This window comes from Primulina eburnea, chromosome 13 (assembly GCF_022965805.1).
Source record: "Primulina eburnea isolate SZY01 chromosome 13, ASM2296580v1, whole genome shotgun sequence".
Classification (NCBI taxonomy): domain Eukaryota; kingdom Viridiplantae; phylum Streptophyta; class Magnoliopsida; order Lamiales; family Gesneriaceae; genus Primulina; species Primulina eburnea.
In genome coordinates, this window is record NC_133113.1 from 23,639,619 (window position 1) to 23,661,170 (window position 21,552).

General features: G+C 33.7%; 2 protein-coding genes across 7 annotated transcripts; one reads left to right on the forward strand and one right to left on the reverse strand.

Annotated features, from left to right (window-relative positions):
- The first annotated feature begins 5,383 nt into the window (after window positions 1-5,383).
- LOC140810625 (zinc finger A20 and AN1 domain-containing stress-associated protein 5-like) lies at window positions 5,384-6,355 on the forward strand. The gene has a single exon (XM_073168479.1). It carries the CDS (start codon window positions 5,683-5,685, stop codon window positions 6,193-6,195), a length of 513 nt encoding a protein of 170 aa, XP_073024580.1. The 5' UTR covers window positions 5,384-5,682; the 3' UTR covers window positions 6,196-6,355.
- A 315-nt stretch (window positions 6,356-6,670) lies between these two features.
- On the reverse strand, window positions 6,671-20,655 carry LOC140810624 (uncharacterized protein At5g08430). 6 transcript variants are annotated; one of them, XM_073168473.1, is made up of 14 exons: window positions 20,537-20,642; window positions 20,267-20,320; window positions 20,031-20,072; window positions 18,386-19,188; window positions 17,593-17,705; window positions 16,096-16,155; window positions 14,728-14,778; window positions 13,311-13,381; window positions 12,266-12,468; window positions 9,997-10,104; window positions 9,391-9,435; window positions 8,373-8,483; window positions 8,184-8,228; window positions 6,671-7,208 (listed from the first exon to the last, which is right to left on the reverse strand). In XM_073168473.1, the coding sequence occupies exons 4-14, from the start codon at window positions 19,011-19,013 to the stop codon at window positions 6,946-6,948; spliced, it is 1,698 nt and encodes a 565-aa protein (XP_073024574.1). In that variant the 5' UTR covers window positions 19,014-19,188; window positions 20,031-20,072; window positions 20,267-20,320; window positions 20,537-20,642; the 3' UTR covers window positions 6,671-6,945. The 6 variants fall into 6 exon arrangements, with proteins under 6 accessions (XP_073024574.1, XP_073024573.1, XP_073024576.1 ...); XM_073168472.1 differs by lacking the exon at window positions 20,031-20,072 and having other exon boundaries at window positions 20,537-20,655; XM_073168475.1 differs by lacking the exon at window positions 20,031-20,072 and having other exon boundaries at window positions 20,614-20,648.
- Window positions 20,656-21,552: the final 897 nt, after the last annotated feature.

Consider the following 21,552-nt stretch of genomic DNA (forward strand, 5'->3'; position numbering starts at 1 on the left):
TAAAAATTTATAAATAATTCAAGAAATTCTAGCTGTTTGCAATGAAAGAAATTTGACGATCAAAGAGTAAAAGTCAATAATTAACGGCTGGAAATGATGATATAAGAAGAGTGTTTCAAAAAAATATTAATTATAATTAATGATTGAAGTTTCTAGTCAATTTTTGAAACAAATTATCTGTCTCTGTCTATGTTGAGACGATGTACAAATTGCAAAAACCGACGGAAGACATAAATGGATTATGGTTTGACAAAAATAAATGTGGTTCTCGATACAGGTACTCAGTCATAAGCTCAACCCAAGTGGTATTCAACATTGACTTTTAAAAATTCTATAAAAGTCTAGAGGTGTTCAAATTTTCAATAGACTTTTAATAACTTCATGGAATTCATTAACATACAAACATTAAAGCCTAAGGTCCAACTATAAATTGTCAAAAATTGTATTAGATTCAACCTAAAGATTTGGATGGATTTTTAAAATTCTAACTCATACATAAGCTATTTATTTATCTCTCTGTCGCTTCGCACCACATCTCTTCTTATCTTCTCTCCTCTCGTCTGTCTCTATCACTCTCTCAAATATTCGAAATGTGTCTCTATATATATTTTTCATATTTCCTTTCAAATTTTTTTATTTTTTTGCTGATTGTTCATTTAATAATTTTTTATTAATATCCTAGGAAATTTTGAATTCTAGAATTGATTTTGTGATTTTTAATTTATGATTTATACAAATTAATGTGATATTCAATAATAATAAAAGATGATCCAAAAATATGCCGCTTAATACTTAATAATTGAATATCCTCGCAACAACCATGATTTTTTAAATTTTTTTAGCGTTTTCGATTAATATGTAAGACATGATATTTTTATACAAAATTGTATCCACACAATAATAAATAATATTATTTTCACATGTATATTATCAATTAAAAAACAGGGTTTCATATTAATCAATTGATGTATTTTTAAAAATTTATAAGCATGCATACAAACCCACATATATACACATGTAAGGACTAAATGATTTAACTTTTAAATAAGTAAATTTATTTATCAATATAAATATTGAAAAAATATTTCAAACTGAATATGTTATATATGTCAATTAATTATTGGTTCAAAGAAATTAAAAAAATATATTATAATTAAATACAAAATTTATAAAATTCTATAGAAAAAAAATTACAAAAGTTTATAAAAATCTTGCAAAAAAGTCTACATGAATCTACATAAATCTGTGAGATTCTATAAAAGTTAATAAAAATCTATCAAATCCATAAAATTCTATCGTTTGAAAAAATCATTAAAAGTCATCAAAACTCTGATTTGAATACATCCCACTAAATGCAAAAAAAGTCAAGATGGTTCCACCAACTCGAATTGGTCTCGCAGTAATCCAAGTCCAACCAGAAATTACTCTGTGAAAGGGAAATCTATTTGTCACCATACAATTGTTCAAAAGTGATACAGACTAAATGATAAGAACATACGACCTAAAAACATTATGTAAGAGAAAACACATCACAAAATTTCACATGGTTGTGCACAAACTCATACTCTTTTGGATGCACACGAGTAGGCATGTTAGGCTAATTCAAGTGTGGGTTCCGAAAGGTTAATCAATTCATAACCCAACTAGATTTAAATACCAAAATTTATTTGATTGATGGCGCGCAGGATTCAACGAGGAATATTATCAAAGAATCAATCTGGTTTTTGAACACTAGTGGTTGCACCAGAAATATGATCGGTAATGTAACGTCCGATCTTCCGTACGAATGATTTACATGTATTATTACACGTATGGTTTTATTAAGTAAATCATGCGATTTGATATATTAATATAAGATATGTTTTTATGACTTAGTTTCCTCAAGTATTATGATATTGATGCTTTATGTCACTGTTTCAGTATGGATTGTGACATGAATAAGGGTTTATGGACATATAATATTTGAATGTTATACGTAAGATTAAATCAAGAAGGAACTTGACATTTATGTAACATGAAAGAAGAGTTTTGTAGCGTTGCATTGTCCGTATACATAAATATAGCATTTATATCCTTCATGAATATGACGTTAGATATGATATTGACTACGTTTTAACTCATAGTACGGTCCATAGTTTGATGATATGGTACATGAACATGAAGTATACGAACATGAATGATGAAAATGAGTAGTATCTATGGAGTAGGTGAATATGTTTACGATTTATGATAGGTAAGTGCTCAAGAATTTTAGCAATATGACTGTGGAAATGAAATATATATCAATATTGTTTAACGTATTGCACTTGGATATAGAAATTTTAGGTTCTTCATGGTGATGCTAAGATATAAATATGTCGAGGTTGAAACATTAGAATATGGAGATGATGATGGTGAAAAGTAGAACGACAATGACAATACTGTGTATGGAAATGACATCCTGTTGAAGGGGAGAAATATCAAGGACTAAAGGGAATGAATGTGTGTATGGCAAGAAAAAATGGAATGAATTATGTTGGACAAAATATGGAAAATGAACAAGTTTTGTACCAAAATATGATGTTGTAACGAAGGTAAGGATTAGTGTTTGATTTTATACTTGAAACGCATGTTTGGACTGTGTTGGATAAACGACATCGGTTACAATTTTTAGCATACTAATTTGGATATTAATCTAAATGAGATGAAACCACTTTCATTAGAAAACCAATATATAGGATTATAACTTCTATATTTTGAGTTTTTTCATAATTAATAAAAAGGACCTAAATCGCCCAGAATATATGTCGCACAGTGCATATTTAATATAGTGAGCATAAGTTTCTAGTCCGAACTTCAAATTGCATGATATCAATTGTAAATGAAATCCAAGAAACAGAGCTACAAATTTTGAGTTTGCCACTCTTTCTAATTCAGAAGGAAAAATAATGTTTGTGACAAAAATTTGAGAAAGAGACGCCTAAGCGCCTGAAAAGAGGTTCCTATCTGCTGTACAAGAAGAGGCGCCTAAGCGCCTGTAGGAGGAGCCTCAGTGCCTCCCAGCATGCCAATTGCGTAGGCAGGTGCCTCAGCGCCCAGGGTCAGTGTTGCAGCGCCTGTTGGACAAAAGCGCGACTCTGAAACAAGATTTTAGTTGTTTAAAGGTAAGGGGATCGAATTATTAGCTCATTTTCTTCCTCTCAAACATCGTCCAGCCAGAAAATCGAAGGAAAGCCTATGGTTTTTCATCTCTTCCATTTATTCTTTCCAAATCAACCAAAGTACAAATTGAAGCAAGATTCATATTCCCCCAAGAAATTCCCTATTCCTAGGTATGTAAATATATAAGGAATTCATGTATTTTCTGAATTAGATGAAGCTTTAGGCGAGAGTTCTGAATTTGGGCTAAATGATTGGATATTGACTAAGTTTATCATATATTTCACAGCTTAGAAGCGAGGAAATCATTCCATACGTTGTTCTTCAGCTTGTATTGTAAGTGGGGTTCTTTCTTTGATGGCTCACATGGACATAATATGTTTTTATCAAGAATTTGAAGAGAAATTTATGAATTATGAAAAATGTATCTTAAATATGAAGTTTCTTCCATGAATTTTTGTCTGTGAACAAGAATATGGAACTATATTACATGAGTGAAAGAAAATCTATCATGAATAGCTAAGTATATCTACATATGAATTGAGGTTCTTATAAAGGATATGAATTATATGGCATAAGAAGTGCATTAATTACAGTGACAGTTGTGTTATAACATAGTTATATGATTGATTCCATCTTACATATATGGACACTACCACGTTATAGAATCAATGGCCCAAATTTAGCCACACATACATGGGGTCCACTAATTTTTTTTTAAACCACGTATGTGTGTGAATCTTGTACATCCAAATCATGTGGGGGCAATGTATCATCGAAGCAACCTAATAATATGGTGACGGTCATGTCACAACATAGTAACTAAGGCGACGTTTATGTCATAACACATAAACCACAATGACAATGGTGTCACGAAGACAATGAATACGTTACTGGCCAACATAAAATATGGACATGAACTACGAAATTCTTGCTAATGCCATATACCTTATATTTATGATGTACAGTTATTGATTTCCAAATGTCTTCAAGTACATTGCATCGTGAATTTGTTAACTAGGATTAGCCTATGCGTATTGCTATTATTGAGCTCCCACTTGCTGAGTTGTAAACTCATGTAGCTCGTGTGTTTCAGGTCCAAATACTAAGAATGATTAGAATGTTAAGCCTCCAGTGGATATCTGCTACGTGTTTGGCCTTACAAGAACCTGGATATTGAAATATGACTTCTTCCTATCATGAAACAATGTGTATATGCTATGTTGAACAAAAATAAGCATGGTTTTGATGTTGGATCTGGGTTTTCTACACGCCCAAATGCAGCAGAAGTTTAAAAATTTTTATTTTATTTTGACAATCAAAATATGATTTGTTTGGGCGCTCGTATGATTTTAACAAAACGTACATATGATGTTAGAATCGTTATACTTTTGATGATTAAATCACTTGGCACCAACTGATCCGGTATGACAGATCTAGCTCTTGATGAATCTCTACGATCTTTCTTCAAGAGACTCCTTTCTTTTTCTTCTAATCAGATCCACAACTAGATTGTTTGATCCTCTTCCAAATTGCACTAGAAATATTGGAAGATATTTAACGTAGGAGAAAATTATTTGAGAAACGGCTCAAAATTCTTTCTCAAGAGAGGTGGCCGATTTTTGCTTGGAGGATGGAGGCTGATTTTCGAAAAATCTTATGGTGGTCGCTAGGGTTTTTCTTCTCAACTCTTATTTATAAGTAACTCATGACCTAATTATCACAGTATAATAATTGGGCCCTTTAATTAACATTAATTGACTTGATTAATTAATTGGATTAGTCACACTAGTTTAATCCATTAATCAAGGCTCATTAATAACTTTAATTATTTAATATGTTGGACTTGTCCTCCTACAAGCTCATTAAACATATTGTCTACCATATATAATTTATTAATTAATCAACTCAACTCTTTAGTTTAATAAATTAAATACATTATAAATTCAACATTTGAATTTATTATTTAAATTGTAAATTCAACTACTTGAATTTTATCACCTCCAAAATTTAATATTTAACAAACTCAACTTTTGAGTTTAATAAATTAATTATCAAATTTTATAAATTCAACTCCTTGAATTTATTTTCTCCAAATCAAGCTCGAGATAGACTTGATATGATTAACAAACGAATTCAAACGAGTTTTTTATTGAATCAAGTTCCGAATAACTCTCGAACAATTTAACTCGTGTACGTACCAAGATATTTTGTACCTAGATATTTTGTTTCTCTCTTTTGCCGAAGGGTGTTCACAATGCATGGACTGACGTGAAAACTAGAACCGCATAAATAAATAGATTTACTGTCAAAATGTCAAAACATCTGAGGATCTAATCCACCGAACATTACACGTTGGCGAGTTTGACAAAGGGCATTCCCGTCAATTCACCACTTCCCCGATACGCGTTCTACGTGGCCAATATTCTGTCGCCATTACCGACCTCTAATCCATCCGCTATATCATCTCTCCATTCCGAAAATCTCATCCATATTCCCCAATTTTTTGTTTTGCAGTTCTTACGCGGATTGTTTTCAGATTTTATGGCGCAAAAAACCGAGAAGGAAGATGCTGAGTTCAAGGTCGTACCTGAAACAATCGTTTTATGCGCGAAATGCGGCGTCGCTTATAATTCCGCCGCCGGCAATTCGTGCCAGAAATGTTTCGGCACCAGCTCCGCAGTCGCGCCTGTGAAATCACCGGTTGCAGAGAGGCTGATCGATCACGTATACGAAGAGAAATCATTCAGATCTACCTCTTCTTTAAAGTTTCCCCCGGAGACGGATTCTAATCCGGCGGAGAGGAGCAGAGCTCCGAAGGGAGAGGCGTCGGCGGAGTCTCAGCCGCCACCTGTGAAGAGAGAAGTGAACCGTTGCTCCGGTTGCCGCATGAAGGTAGGCCTGACCGGGTTTAGATGCCGCTGTGGCGAACTTTTCTGCGCCAATCATAGATACTCCGATCGCCACGACTGCAGCTACGATTACAAAGCCAGCGGAAGAGAGGCGATCGCGAGGGAGAATCCGGTGGTAAAAGCTCCGAAAATTGTGAAGATATGATGCGGAAGATGAATGTAATACCGCTCGATCGATCACTTATTGCTCGAGAACCGATTAATTTCCTTAGAAATTGTGTTTATAGATATTGATTGATATAATAGTTTTTCAAGTGTTGTGTGTTTCTGGGTTGATAATATAATTTTATTTTTCTCGTTGTTTATTTAAATTTTTTGATCGAATTTTTTTTTTATGAATTTTTTTTTTTTGGTGCTCGACTGTCTGAGTATGCCTATGATACTCTTAAATCTAATCATATTGACTGGTACAATTTTGATTTACGGATAAATCAAAACACAACATAAAACATAGCAAGATAGCATTCAATCAGAACCAACAGACCGGGGACGTAGAGATGGACGAACGCGGACGACGGCGTGCTAGCATTGCATGCTATGCTGCGTCTGAAGAGAAACACTGACGATATAGCATAAAACCACATCTAGTGTGGCTCATCTTATCAGAGGTGGTCATCTCGTGATATAACATTCGTATTCAATAAATTTTAAATAGAAACATTCGATGCTTCCTTCGATATCTTAACAAGATCTTCCCTCGAGTTTAATTTCTAATTGTTGAAACCAGAAAAGTTCCTAACCTCACTTTCTATTCATATTGTAATGTAATAAAACATTTTTTTTTGGTATTATCATTAACACACTACAGTGAATAGTTTAGATAATCAACCAAATACACTCAAATTAGCTAATCAAAATTTACGTACCAAGTTGTTGAAACATCTCTTGATAATTCTCACGAAGGAAACGTCTGCCTCAGAACATCAACCAAAAGAACACCTTCATTTTGGCTCTGACCGGTTTTCCAAACCTCAAACCCCGAATGGAAGTAATTATACTCGCTCCATAGCTTCAATATGTTCAACGAAAAGGGACCCTGAATTTCCCCTTGGGGATCCAAATAGTGCCATACAGCATTGTCGGAGGATTCGCTGTTTGTTTCGTTTGTCTCTGGCTCTGATTCATCGTCGCTCAACTCAATTACCTCAGTTGGAGCTGCTGCTTTTTCAGAATTTTGTTGAGATTGTATACAGTCAGCCTTAATTAATTAATTATATATATTATGAAAATCATACAAATTATTAAGAAACCTACTGGTTGGAGATGGAATGCTATCTAGTCTGTCCATCTAAGTTAAACCATGTTGAATGTGCCTACTTTGACTAAACATTTAGAGATCCAATAATTAAAAAGAGACTATTTCAATTACATCAAGTCTAACAAATAAAAACATATGAAAAGGTGTATGATTCATTTCAATTCATCAGCTATGCATTATGTTACATGTCATGTCTGCCATTGCTCATCAAGTCTAAGAAATAAAAACATAAGAAAAGGTGTATGCTTAATTTCGATTCATCAGCTATGCATGATGTTACATGTCATGTTTGCCATTGTTTATCATATTCCGGTACACCTTTTAAATAAAGCTCCTTAAGTAAAAGCATGACAAAGATATAAAAGTATCCAATGTTGCATTGCCTATAAGTAAAGAAAATATAGGGGACTGTCTATACCCACACTAGATATCAACCTCAATGCTATCAAAGAAGGTTTCCTAAACTGCAGAATAATTTAAGAGATGTAGTGTCCTAAAAAGCAAGACTAAGTGGGGATTAAGCAAGATTAAGTGTGAAGTACCAGCAAAAAACAATTATTCGACTAAAAACGAGAAAAACGGTCAAAGCATTAGTTGACCAGATTACGCGGGCTTAATGCATAAGAGAAAAGGCAAACGTTTATGCCATCAGTATTAATATTATAAAAATTTAAAATCTCCATAAAAATAAATTATTTAAAAACTTTAGATCATTTTTTGCAATCTGAAATTCTTCCCATAGAAAAACCTTGAGCTCGGTGCTTCGCGCTTTAGAATTGAGCATATGTTAGTTGACATTTAAAAATCCCCAGCATGGTTATCCTCGAACAAAGAATAGAATTTGAAGAGAGTTTTGCAAGAAAACTGGCACTTACTTGTTTCCTCCACTTGTTTGAAAGTCTCACAAAAACTTTTGTCTCCTGCATCCATCAGTAAGTACATTATTAAATACTGGATAGCAAAACTTTTGAACCTGAATCCATTTAATCAAGAAAACAAGTACTAAAATTCGCATTGTTAATCTTGTCATTTTTAAAATATTAATATTAAAAACACAGCATTACGGTTCAGAGCCTCAAATGGTATGGGGCAATTGACACCAATCCCATCCTTGTCTGCGGCAACATTCAGGTCCTTCAAAGTAACTTCAGACGGGGTTGCAAGATCTTCAAAGCCTGGACAGAGATGCTGTTGCTGTCACAATTTAGGAACTGAAAATAATATTGCCAATAGAACAGGAAATTTTTCCCAGAGATAAACTCTGTACACAAACCCTAGCTAATGCTATATTTCCCTAGCCTAAGCAAGTGACAGCACTCAAGCAAAAACTAACAGAATTCCTAGCTACCTCACTCCCTATACATTTTTATTTACTTTCCTTCTACACACTTGTAAGCTTGTGACTCCTGGACCGTTTGGATCTAGGCTCACCGATAATTGGGTCCGTAAAAGATGCAAATAAGGAATGAAATGGGGTGATGGGATCGCAAAATAATGGCTGCCAATATTTCCATTTAAAAGCAGCACTCTCGAGGGTCAGTTGTCTCATCATAATAACATTTAATGAAGTCACCATGCAGGATAATAAAAAAAACGGGGATAGATGAACGGCATCGAATATTTAGAGATCCAAGGGCTAGAAAATGACTTGGACCAGCACCTTTTGGTCCCATATCACAAGTCTGCTGATACAGTTAGTGCTACAACTTATACAGCACTATTTGTATGTTTGCTAGTTGCTATATGTCCACTAGCAAGCCTTTTTCACTAAAACCTTTTATACCATGAGATAAGAGATGAATATCTAGTTAATGTAGAAGGAGATGTAACACCAAATGTGGCCGAAAATTAAATAAGATAATCACCACCACACATGATAGAAAATGCATGGGTTTGCGGTTAGTCTGGTATCTACACTTTAATAACGTCCAGGAATATCTCATGGAAATAAAAATCGACACTTACAACCCTAAAATATATATTACATCGGATTGTACTGAAGATAAGCTCAAATTTTAACTCTAAGCTGTGTGACCAAATATGATGTTTTTAGACAAGTTCTGCAAGAAAATTGATACTTACTCATTTCCTCCACCTGTTTGAACGCCCCTTGAGCATTTGTATCTCCTGCAATTCATTGATGATTAAATGATTAGGTACTCGGTTATAACAAAGAATTTGAAATAAGGAAACCATTTATGTATGAATGAATCCCAAAATTTTTACGCACAAAGTGTTAGTGATTCATTTCAATTCCAATAATTAAATAACAATTTCAAAAGTTTGTGATTGATGATGATGTATTTGGTTTAACAATTCCCGACTTACAGCATTCAGAGCTTACAATGTCTCGCGCATTGTAGGCTTTGAGGAATTATGTGACTGCCTTCCCTATGGGTTGACCTGATAAGGATCTCTATTTTTCATAAAGGTTGTGATTACTAACTTTAGGTTATATGTTTGGTTATATTTTATTTACTTCCATGTTCATAGGACTAGAATTATGGAGAGTCCGTCCATGATGTCCACATTCTCTATTTAATTTCCCATATTCTTCGACAGAAATACGATGAACTTTACATCTGAAAATTACAGGTTTCTTTGGTGACACATTATCAAAAAAGCGTAAACTTTCCACTACAAGACAAATATTATGATGAAAAAATATTATCCAAAACATGGAGTCACCATTCGGAGCCTCAACAGGTATGATGTCGAAAGCTCTCACGTCCTTTTCTCTGATAGCAGTTGAATCATTGAGAATAACTTGAGAACGGATAATGAGATTCACAAATCCTGGAAAAGAATGACAAAGATGGAATGAAATGGGAGATATGATTGCAGAGTAAAAGCTGCTAATATTTGCCAATTAAAAGAGAGTAACTAAGCACAAGAAGTTTCACTAAAGTAAAACAAGTAAAGGAGTCGCCAAGCATAACCTTCCAAACATTGGGAAAGACGAACAAATAGCAGCATGCAGAATATCAGAAAACAATTGACCAATTACACCCCCTCCATCCCCAGCACTAGTATCAGAACACTAGGGCTGACAAAATAAGACAAAGGCATGTGGAGTCAATACATTAATGGAACAGGTAAAACAAAGACAGAATTGGCAAATGCCCTATTATTCATTGATAGACCTCCTACTCCTTTTCCATTTCTCTTACCTTGTTGTTTAGTTCTGAAAGAAACAATGCCAACAAAAAAACTGGGTAAGAACTAATTACTATCCATATATAAAACATCAACATTTAGATCAACGGACGTCGAGCCAAAAAATGAATCATTAAATATTAGAAAATAGACAAAAGTTTATTTCCCTTTCCTTCTGCTATCTGCAACCCGATGATTTCCAAACAGCAGCCAAAATATTGCGCGGTCAGGAGCTCAACCATCGTGAAGCAGTTGGGAACTTGGCTAAACCAAGCATGTCAATTTCGCTCATTGAGCAGTAGGGAAGTTATCGGACGAGAGTTGTGGTAGTCGAGAAATCCTCCCATTGAGGAGAATCATGATTTGAATATCTATTTTAAACAGGCCGACGGAGAAATTGAGCAATTTATCTCACACTGAAATTCAACTAATCTTATGCATTTAATGGCGATTCATGCATAATCCAAATGACTGGGACATGAATGTGGTGAAGTATATCTTGGATAATCTTAAGCCTTCTCAAAGCAAAGGCATAATATTCTCCAGAAATTGTCATCTGGACATTGTTGGTAATATATATGTAGATTTGACGAATCTAGATTGGATAGGAAGTTTACGTCATGACATATATAACATTTGTTGTGGCCAATCTGATGACTTGGAGGAGCAAGAAACAATATATATTTCCATTATCTACTGCAGAAGCTGACTATGGGCTCTTCATCATGTAACTATGGAGCTTTGCTGGCTAAAAATTATCCTAAGCGAACTCAGTGCTGGTTCAGAAAAACCTACGACACTCTTCTACTATAATAAGGCAGCACCTAAGATCGCAAATAATCCAGTGTAACATGATGGAACAAAGCATGTTGAGCTTGACATGAGCTAAATAAAAGATAACCAAGAGTCTGTCTGGCAAAGTAAATCAGATAGCTGATAATTGACCGGTGCTATTCCTTGTGGAACATTTTATAGAGCAAGCATATATGATATTTATACACTAATTTGAGGGGGTGAGAGTTAACCTGTACAGCTTGCATAATATTATATGTTATTATACTTTCATTTTAAATATGATTTGATGTATTATCATCAGTATATTAGCCGTCTAATTAATTCAATAGTATACTGTCCTATAATAGGTTGTCTATACTTTGTATAAAGGCCCTTTAAGAAATATGGATTCATTCAGCCAATTTATTAATTAAAACAAATGCAACAAACAGAAAAATAGTCACTGGAAAGAAACTGAAACACGCAGATAAGGGTGGTAAATCAAACAAATAAAGGTCACAGCCACAGCCCTTATAGCCAGTCAGGATGATGCAGAATGAATTTTGTGACTGAGAAGACATAGCAAAAAGAAGTTGATGAGGATTTCAGAAGAAATTGAAAAGAACATCAAGTGCAAGTAAAGAAGATCAAGATGTTAAAAGCCAAATAAATTGGCCGGTCAAGAGAAAAAACTTGTTAGAAAATATTTGAGCATATATCGTATAATGGTATGCGTTTCTTGTAAAGCATCAGTTAAGAAATTAAAATAGAGATTCAGAGCATGAATATCAAGAGAAATAGTTTGAAATAACAAGTATTGCAAGCCAGAAAAATCACGTGAAGTGAGCAAGGTGGGAAATACCTACAGGAAGTTGTAATACAGAAAAGTTAAAATCCAACAAAAAAACTGAAGCATGGGGAAAACAAAATGACGCTGGATTATTTAGGAAAGTATTTGGAGGAATGCAACTAAAGTCACATGGTCTTTAGGATACTTCAAGTAAGGATTGGAGAGAAGGCAACACACCTGAGGCATCTGCGCTGGATACATCTGAAACCCCGAGAGCTGAATTTGGTGAACCGCTATTTCTTTCTGCTTTTTCAGAAGACACTGCCACAGTCTCATCAGGCACTAATTCTTCAGCAATAACTTCTGGAATGGTAGCCAATAATTTTTCCTGTTCTGATGGTTTCTGTAGCTGCTTCCTTCTTTCTAGGAGCTCGAATAACGTAAAATCTATAAAATTAAGGAAACAATGTGGCCAAAATCTAGATAACAAATAAGAGTCATGGGATAGTAGTCATTTCCCTCACTTTTGCCATCAAAGTTGTCCAATTCCAAACAAAAATATATATGTAGGACAGACATGCAGGAGTTCCTGGTATATAGTCTTCACATGAGTAAATATATAGCTATAATAACCACGTCTTCATAAAAAAGATCGATGAAATGCTACCAACATTTTTCAGGCACAAAATCATCATGTTTAAACTGGTGCTTTGAACCCAATAATGGTAATGGGGCTCTTAAATTGTTATACTGGAAAACCTTTAAAAGCAACAATATTATTAATTAGGAATAAAAAAAGTTGATGGCATAAAGTGAGACAATTAACTCATTGGAAAAACGACAGCGAGGCCATGAAAAAACCTAACAAGGCTCAATGGAGTGCGTTAACTTCCACCAAAGTAACTAATATGACAGGAAGACAAGTCAGACTAGAAAACCAGGAAAACAAATTCCAGGCAAAACAGGTTCAAAAAAGGCTAAAAGCCTAAGACAAAAATCTATTGAGAGAAAAAAAGGCTAAAACAAACAGATGATACACGCATTGTCTACCCCACGAGAAAAAATAGTAGAACTGCATGAGACACGTGAAATCGCGTCATTAAAATAATGATTTTATCACTCTTTTTTTACCTTTAAGTTCCAATTTGTGTCTGTACGTTAAAAGAATGATTCAGTTTTGTTCCAAGATTACACATATATAATGAAGGCATTTAGTCAATATTACACACTAGAATGCACATACGAGTTTCATTATGTAAAAATTAGGCACATCAAAGGATATTCTTTCCGCCGTCCTTTTTCATTGGCATGATCAATGAGCTTTTGCAACAAAGATATTTCTTTCGCAATCCACTACAACCCAAAAAAGGATTAAGTAAAATGTTTAGAACCACAACAGAGGTTAACAAAAATCAGAGAAAGAACTATGGAAATTATGAATAGCTAACTTGGTGATCTGAAATAATTTGTATACATAAATGTGGATATCTTTAAAATACCAGTTCACAGATGCATTCATTCATAATTTGGCCATGGACCTCGTGATGGAATTGCAATGTATTCATTCACAAGCCATTTGATTTGAATGTAAGAGAATCTCTTTTCCTGGCATTGTAAACTAAGGGAGTATTTGCAACCTTTAAAAAAATTTGAATTCGCATATTGCAAAACACTCAAGGCAGTCTCTGAAAATAAGAACCAGATATTGTAAATTGCTGCCTTTCTTAAGGTTCAAAACAATGCGATATCATCCAAAATTGTCTTCCACCAAAATGATATTCCGTACTTGAACGGGGATAGGAAAAATTTCAGAAAAATATTATGTTTCTGTAAATTACCATGGTCACAAGTCACAAAGGTGCATCACCATAAAAGTACACACTAAAAATATGTTGCTAAGCAAGATCAAAATTCTTGCACAAGGATCACTTGCTTGGAAATTTAAATGTGCCTACACTTACAAGAGTGAACATGATTATTTAGGCACACAGTAGATAGGGCCACTTGTAAAATGGAATTGCAACGTAATTGAACACATATAGGCTTTCTCAAGACTGTACCAAGTCAAGCTCTAATACCGCATCAAGCAGACAACAGAAAGAGAGATAATGACAAGAAAGATGACTAAACTACTTGGCTTTTCAGTCAGATTATGAAGACAGCCCCAGTTTCACCAGTAAAGTTATTTATAATAAAACTTACAAGTGACTTTCAAAATCATCTCCATTTTAGAATCAGAATTGAAATTACTAATATTATTACGTGTTGACAGAAGTGCCTAAAATCATAACCAAGGCATGCAATTCATCCACATTATGTCTAGCACTTTCAATACTGAGTAAATGAGGTGGAAAGCTCGAATACTCTAAATTTCTCATATCTAGGGCATGTAAGTCAGTTACTATGATCTAGATATACCATGAGATACAAGTTACAACCCTAGTTACACAAATTATTCATCTCAATTTTCATTATTATTCAGAACCTTGCAAGCAATCATCTGCTGCATTATACTTCTACACATACATATTAGCAGCACGACACAGGCTGACACATGTATGTAATTCCTTGTGGACACTAACAAATCAAATGTTAAGAGAATAATTAAAATTTTAGAAGTAACTTATGCAAACTGAAATAGTAAGTTATTCTTAGTCTTAGATCACAAAATGAGGAGTGAGAGCGATGGGGGTACCTACATGTTTCGTTATATCTTCGTGCAACATTTTGGCCTTCAAATTGAACTCCACCTGTTTATTATAGAACTCCGTCAAAAGAATAAAACAGAAAGCAATAGTCGAAAAAAAAAACAAAGACAACTTCAATCCTTGTGAGAAATCCATCAAAAATATAGAATCGTTGTTTCCAAAACATGTATTAGAAAATGTAAAACATAAATAAAGGCTGATACAAAAAGGAAAGAAGTGCTCAAATTGACCAAAAACATCACTTTCATAGTGCTTTAAGGATCATCAAACTATGTCAAGAGCTATTGCTTATAACTTGTTTTGAAGTTAAAAAATAATAATTTGATGAAAACAGTTACAACAGCCAAAATGATAAAAGCAAATTACAGGGAAAGAGCTGGATTCTAATATGAGAAATCCAACCAAAGCAGCAGCCCTGAACTTCTTCCTTGGACTCAATTGCATTTATCACTCGAATATTTACATTCAAAACATTTATATTGTGCTTGGATCGATCGATTTGATATGAAGTATTTCAAATTCCTTAACTTGTTTGGAAATGAATTTTAAATTCACTCTATATCAAGTTAAACAAATTTAATAGTAATTGTAATAGATTTCAAATACACCCAAGATTAGCGTCATTTGAAATTCAATAGCTCAAGGGAAGATGATTGTCCAAGCTCATATATACAAATTCAAAAGATTTAATCCAGCTGATGTGGGTTATCTTACGCACCCTCTCACACTCAAAATGAATAAATGGAATGTGAAGATTACAAGTCATTATCGGGTGACACATAAGACAGTCCAACATATAACGGTGAGCCCGAGTCTGGAACGGAACATGTCTCTGCTACCATGATAAAATTGGGACTTTGACGTAACTCAAGGAGAGAGGATTGTCCAAGTTTATACATACAACTCCCAATGAATTAGACCAGCAGATGAAGGACATTTAACATAATCAAATACCAATTTTCTTAATGTAGATTATGACCAAATAAACATCTAACACGAGAAAATTAAGCCATCTCTATTAACATGAAAATTTTGTTGGCTTGTTTGCAGAAATAAAGCTTTTCAAAAATTCAAGTCTTGTTAGTTAATTGAAGTACATATGCTTCTCTTAATCTTGTTGCATAATAACTATACTCAAAAGAGTTCTTTACAGGTTGAAATTAAAATTCAAATGTTCAATGCGAGCTGATGTCTTAGTCAAATTATCTATGTCCTGGACTCAAGAATCGTAATTTCACAATTCCGATTTCAAAGAGCCAGGTAACTATGTGATCTGACAGAAATCTCTCATGAGAAGAGCTATAAAAGTCATAGTAATTAAAGAAGTAGAAGACTTGATTTGCGCTAAAGAATTCTTACGACAGTCATCTTTTTGAACAAATCAGCTTTAATTCTGTCTCGTAAATCCTCCATTTCTTCCTGCACCAAACAAGACGAGGATTATATCACAATACAAATGCTTTGAAAATGGTTACAATGTGAAGTCAGTGGCCATTTAGACCAAGTGAAAATTGAACCTTTATTAATTCAGTTAAAGTAAAACAATAAATTTTATAATCACATCAAATGTTGAATTAATCATGAAGAGCCAAGCTACTTTGAAGAGTAACATAACATAGAGACCAATCGCCAAACCAATAAAGTAGGAGAGACTAAATATGAGAACCTCCAACTATAGAATACCTCAATTTTGTCCAATGGTGAGGATCTCCACAATTACCAAAAGTTATTAACACCACATGTGATGACCCTTCACAACAAACTTTCATGAAAAAGCTGTGTGCTTCGTTACTCTTAAAATGAAAAGATATCGGCAGAATATATATTGCAGCTTTAAGAAATTAATTCCAAATTAAAAAGCAAAGCCAGTGGCCTTCAACTTTGAAAGTAACATTTCGCATTTTGCTCTATATGTTAAAGAATGGCAAAGCGGTGGCATATATTAAATTATATGAACTGCCCATAAAAAACAGAAACTTGGTTCACTGAGCAATTTGTCGTCAAAATTCAGGAGGTAATTGAAATAAAGTAAACATAATATAAGCAAAATTTGCAGTTCAGATTACCAGGTGCAAAATGGCAAAGAAAAAGAACATTTGATTTTCATTAAAGGCATGGGGAAACCGGTCATCATATTCAAGTTTTTTTTATTCAAAATTAATTGGCAGATGAGGACCAAATTTTAGAGTTGTTTTGATAAAAAAAAATATCAGAATTATGATTTTTCATTATATCATTGTGCGACATTTTTTTACTTGCCCGGGTTGTTAGGCAAGATTGTGGAATCACTGGAAATTTTGGAAAAATCAAGAGAGATTTTTCTCATAGCAAACGTTGTTTTTTTTTCATAAAGTTGTTAACAATTAGGCAGGAGATTAATTCACTTTCTTACAGAGGATTCATAATGCCAGACAATTAATCAGCCAAATAGCATTGCAAGTGTTTGTTTTCCAGATGTTTTGGAACAGTCCATCCTTCCTCTAGCTTGTATTGTAATTAGGTTATGCTTTCACCATCATATGGATAAGATGATCAAAGGATTTCCTATGGGTTAGAAATGAAGTTTGAATAGAGTATTGCAATTGTTGCAATCTGATTTACTAAGTGGGATTACAAATTTGTCAACCATCCTCTTTTTCTTTTTAAATATGTATTAATTTTTTATCCCTCGGGGAACCTGCGAGTGATTTATAAGCATTTTTTCCTTCATTCAAGATTGACTAATTTTACACAACTCAAAATATGCCCACAAAAAATGTCATTGGGTGCCGCAAAACACATAGTATCGTGCTCTTAAAGCTAATCCTCATCTGGCCAACAGAACTGAAACATTGACTGGCTCAGATGAATATTTACCTCAGAAAAGTTATCGTCTGACAGCATGCAGATAGGAACATCTTTAAAATGATTTGAAACTTGTAGACAAGTTTCTATACCAGCATCACTAGCTCCAGAAAGCATTTTGACACCTTCAGAACATGATAAAAAAATCAATTGGCAAACTACAATAAGGAGAAAATTTATGGTGAACTGGAACAAATGTAAACAATCTCAACACTTTTAGAATCTTAGATAGCACCTTCCCCTATTTGATAAACTCAGAAATCATGGTTTCCAAACAACTAAACCAATTTAATGAGAAAGCAATCACAAAAAATTTCATAATTGAACAAAGAATGGTTTCACCTGGTAAATAGAAAATCTTCAGTAAAAATCGCCAAATGATATATTGATTTACTATAAATACCTTCTCACACTTCAACATCCTACCTGATTTACTTGCCGTCCCATGGGAAAGCCGTTGACGTTTTATACCCAACAGGATAATATAGTACTTGATCTACAATTGACCATTAATTACAATTTCACTTCTCCTTATTACTCATGATAAAAGAAAGATGATGGATCAATGGCATTAACAACAGAGTCATAGACAGAAATATGATTCCAATTTCGAAGGAATATTTCCAAAAGTCTCACATTTATTTTGTGTTGTCCTAGTAGAGTCTATGGTTATAACACAATTGTGGGACGAGATATGAAAACGGCCACTATGGAGAAGAAAACTAAAAAGAGACTGATGCAGTAGGTTAACATCAGTTTAGCATCCATTAGGATAATGAGACATATATAATCTAATGTCAATCACCTGTAACTTGTTGAAGCTGAAAGCGGTTCTTTTGGTAAATGTAATTAGGATCAGATTTCATTCTAACGAAACTCCCCACTATTTTACACTCGAAGCTTTCAGGAACCTTGAGAAACTCCTGAACTAATGTCCTCTTTAAATAAATTAGTTTGATGTTCTCAGGGATAATAGCTGCAAAGCAACTTTTTGGAGACTCGAAATCCTTCTTTTTGTGACCATTAAAATTACTTTTTGAGCTTTTTTCTTTATAATTTTCCTCTTCCGAACTGCATAGCAGATCATCGTCTGACTCATCAAGGTTTTCAGCGAAGTGCTCCTCTAGCAAATCATATATTTTTGTTCGAGATACAGATGGCCTTCCAAAAAGGGCTCGAAGGATCTCATCACATTCAACTCTCTTATTCTTCTTTACAAGACTTTTATCATGTACATACTTGGTAACGAACTCGGACACCTCACGTTGGGAAAACTTTTTCACTGTATCCTCACCAATTGTTCCAAGAAATTCAAGAAGAGGTCTGGATCCCCAACCAATAAATTCTATTCTTTTTTTTCCAACTCTTCTCTTCCTTTTCAAAGAAAGAAGCGGTTTCCCACTGTATTCCTCCAACCAAAATGTGTCTTTCATATCGTCAAGTTTATACAACACTTGAGCTTCTTAGCAGCAAAGAGTTAACAAGAGCTTTTATAGCTTTCCATGTGTCCTTGTCTGAGCATTATATCTTTATTCCTTAGAAATCCACAGGAGATTGATGAGGAACATCAATAAATTGTTGCTACCACACTAAGCGCTTCCAGTCCATCTAATACAAACAAAAAGAGCAAAACTATCAATGAAGTATGTAAGTTTCGTGGATTCTGCTTCATGTACTTGAAAATATAGAGTTTTGAAGAATTCACAACCTTTTAGCATGCTATAAATGCACGGAAGACAATATCGATGAAGAAGGAGAGGCTTTTCCAAAGCAAGTCAAGAATTAACTTAATGCAGAACAAGAATCTTACATGTGAATACCACTGTTGATACAGAAAAATTTGACATCAACACCTAGCTCCTAGAGCTCGGTTTTAAACTTAGGGATCATTATGCACGCAAGTCTTTGTCCCAGCTTGGCCTGGTCACACTTTGTTTACAATAAATCTCATCATCGATAAGTACTTACGTATTTATATTATCATTTATCATAATGGCGTTAGCTCTTTAATTCATAAAATAGGGTGGTATCTTTAACTTTTCAAAAAATCTGTTTAGCCCCAAACATTTTGTCATTTCAACTCATAATCCTCCAAAAATTTTAAACAAAAACTCCAGAATAGCTTATAAGCACAGCACTCTAATAAGCTGTCTTGATGAATTTGCATCATACTCAAGGTATCATCTAGGAGAATTCTGGAAACATAAAGCACAGGAAGCTTCTGCACTGTTAAAAGTTTCTATACTCATGCTTTAGCAGTTGACTTCTATAACGCGAGTTCATTTAAATTTAAAAAATTAAAACCAACTCCATTCTTATATTTTCACACGGCATTCACTATAATGGCACACAGCAAGGGATGGGCAACGCATCGCCCTCATTTGGGAAAAAAAGTCAAACTTTCAAATATGTGAAAATGCAAGTTGAAAAATAAAACATATTAAACGGACCTCAACTAAACATTTAGGCTGCCCCTTGGTCAGGCTTGAATACTGCATGCACGGGCAGGACGGGGAGAATCAAGAAAGAATTGCATCAAAAAAAATTAAACGCCTAAAATTTACTCACATCAGAAGACCATGAGCAAACGCCATTCACAGAATCCAAAAGAAGACATGCATTGCATATAAACTTCATATCATATAAATAACATAGTGCAACAACAAAAAAATCCAAATTTGCTTACCCAAATCAAAAACGAGAAAGAGGGAGAAAACTGCAATCTCCTTCAAATAAAATACTGCAACAACAAAAAATCCAAATTTGCTTACCCAAATAAGAATCGAGAAGAGAGAGAACTACAATCTCCTTTAAACAAATTCAGGCGAGTAATAAGCAGCGAGCACAAGGAATTACAGAAGCTCTCAAAATCAAAAAATTCAAATGGGTTTTCGCACAACACTATAAAAATTAAATTGCTGACCGCAAAAATATAAAAATAATTGCAGATTCTTACGGTGCTTCAATGAAAAGCATGGAGAAAGCATAGTGTTCTTAAGGAACAAAAAGAAATTTATGTATAAAAAAGCTAACTTCATTTGGGGGCTGACGTATTCCGCTGGAGCTGAGTTGTCGGAGTTCAGCTTAGCTTTGCCAAATGGTAATAATAATAATAATAATAATAATAAAATATTGGATAAATTATTCGCATAAATAATTAAATTGAATAATATTTTGACAAAAATATTTATTTATTTCAAAATATTGAATGAAAATGATATACTTTAGTTTTAAACTTATCACAATCGTTGTATAATATTAAGAAATTGAGTGAGTCTCATGTGAAACCGTCTCACGGATCATAATCTGTGAGACGGGTCAACCCAACCCATATTCACAATAAAAAGTATTACTCTTAGCATAAAAAGTAATAATTTTTTATGGGTGACCCAAATAAGAGATCTGTCTCACAAATATGACCCGTGAAACCGTCTCACATAAGTTTTTGCCTAAGAAATTATAGAATGAGGGAAGAGGATGATAAAAATATTATTTATAGATAATGGTCAATATATATTCTATTTTGTTATAAATATATTTTTATTATGAATGATTATCTTATTTAGTTAGATTTGAAAAATTTGTAATCAAGATAAATATGACAAGATAATATATATAAAGATTTGTATGTTGTAATCTTCCCCTATAAAACAGAGTGATTGTGTTCAATGAAAATTACACATGAGTGCTCTAGAAGTAGCACTATCATAATTATTTGTATGTTGATGCTCATGAAATATCATAATGTTGATGGCTCTAAAGTAGCACAACATGATTAAATATTGAGAATCTAAAAGATTCATGATTGAGATCTGATATCAGATCCAAGATCTATAAATATCATTGAAAGATAGATCTATATCAAAATGTATCAATATCTAAAAAGAAATATTGATTAAAATATCAAGATTTTTTGATATTCATGAAGAATATTTATTTAAAATCCAGGACTTGACAATATTCTTGAGGAAT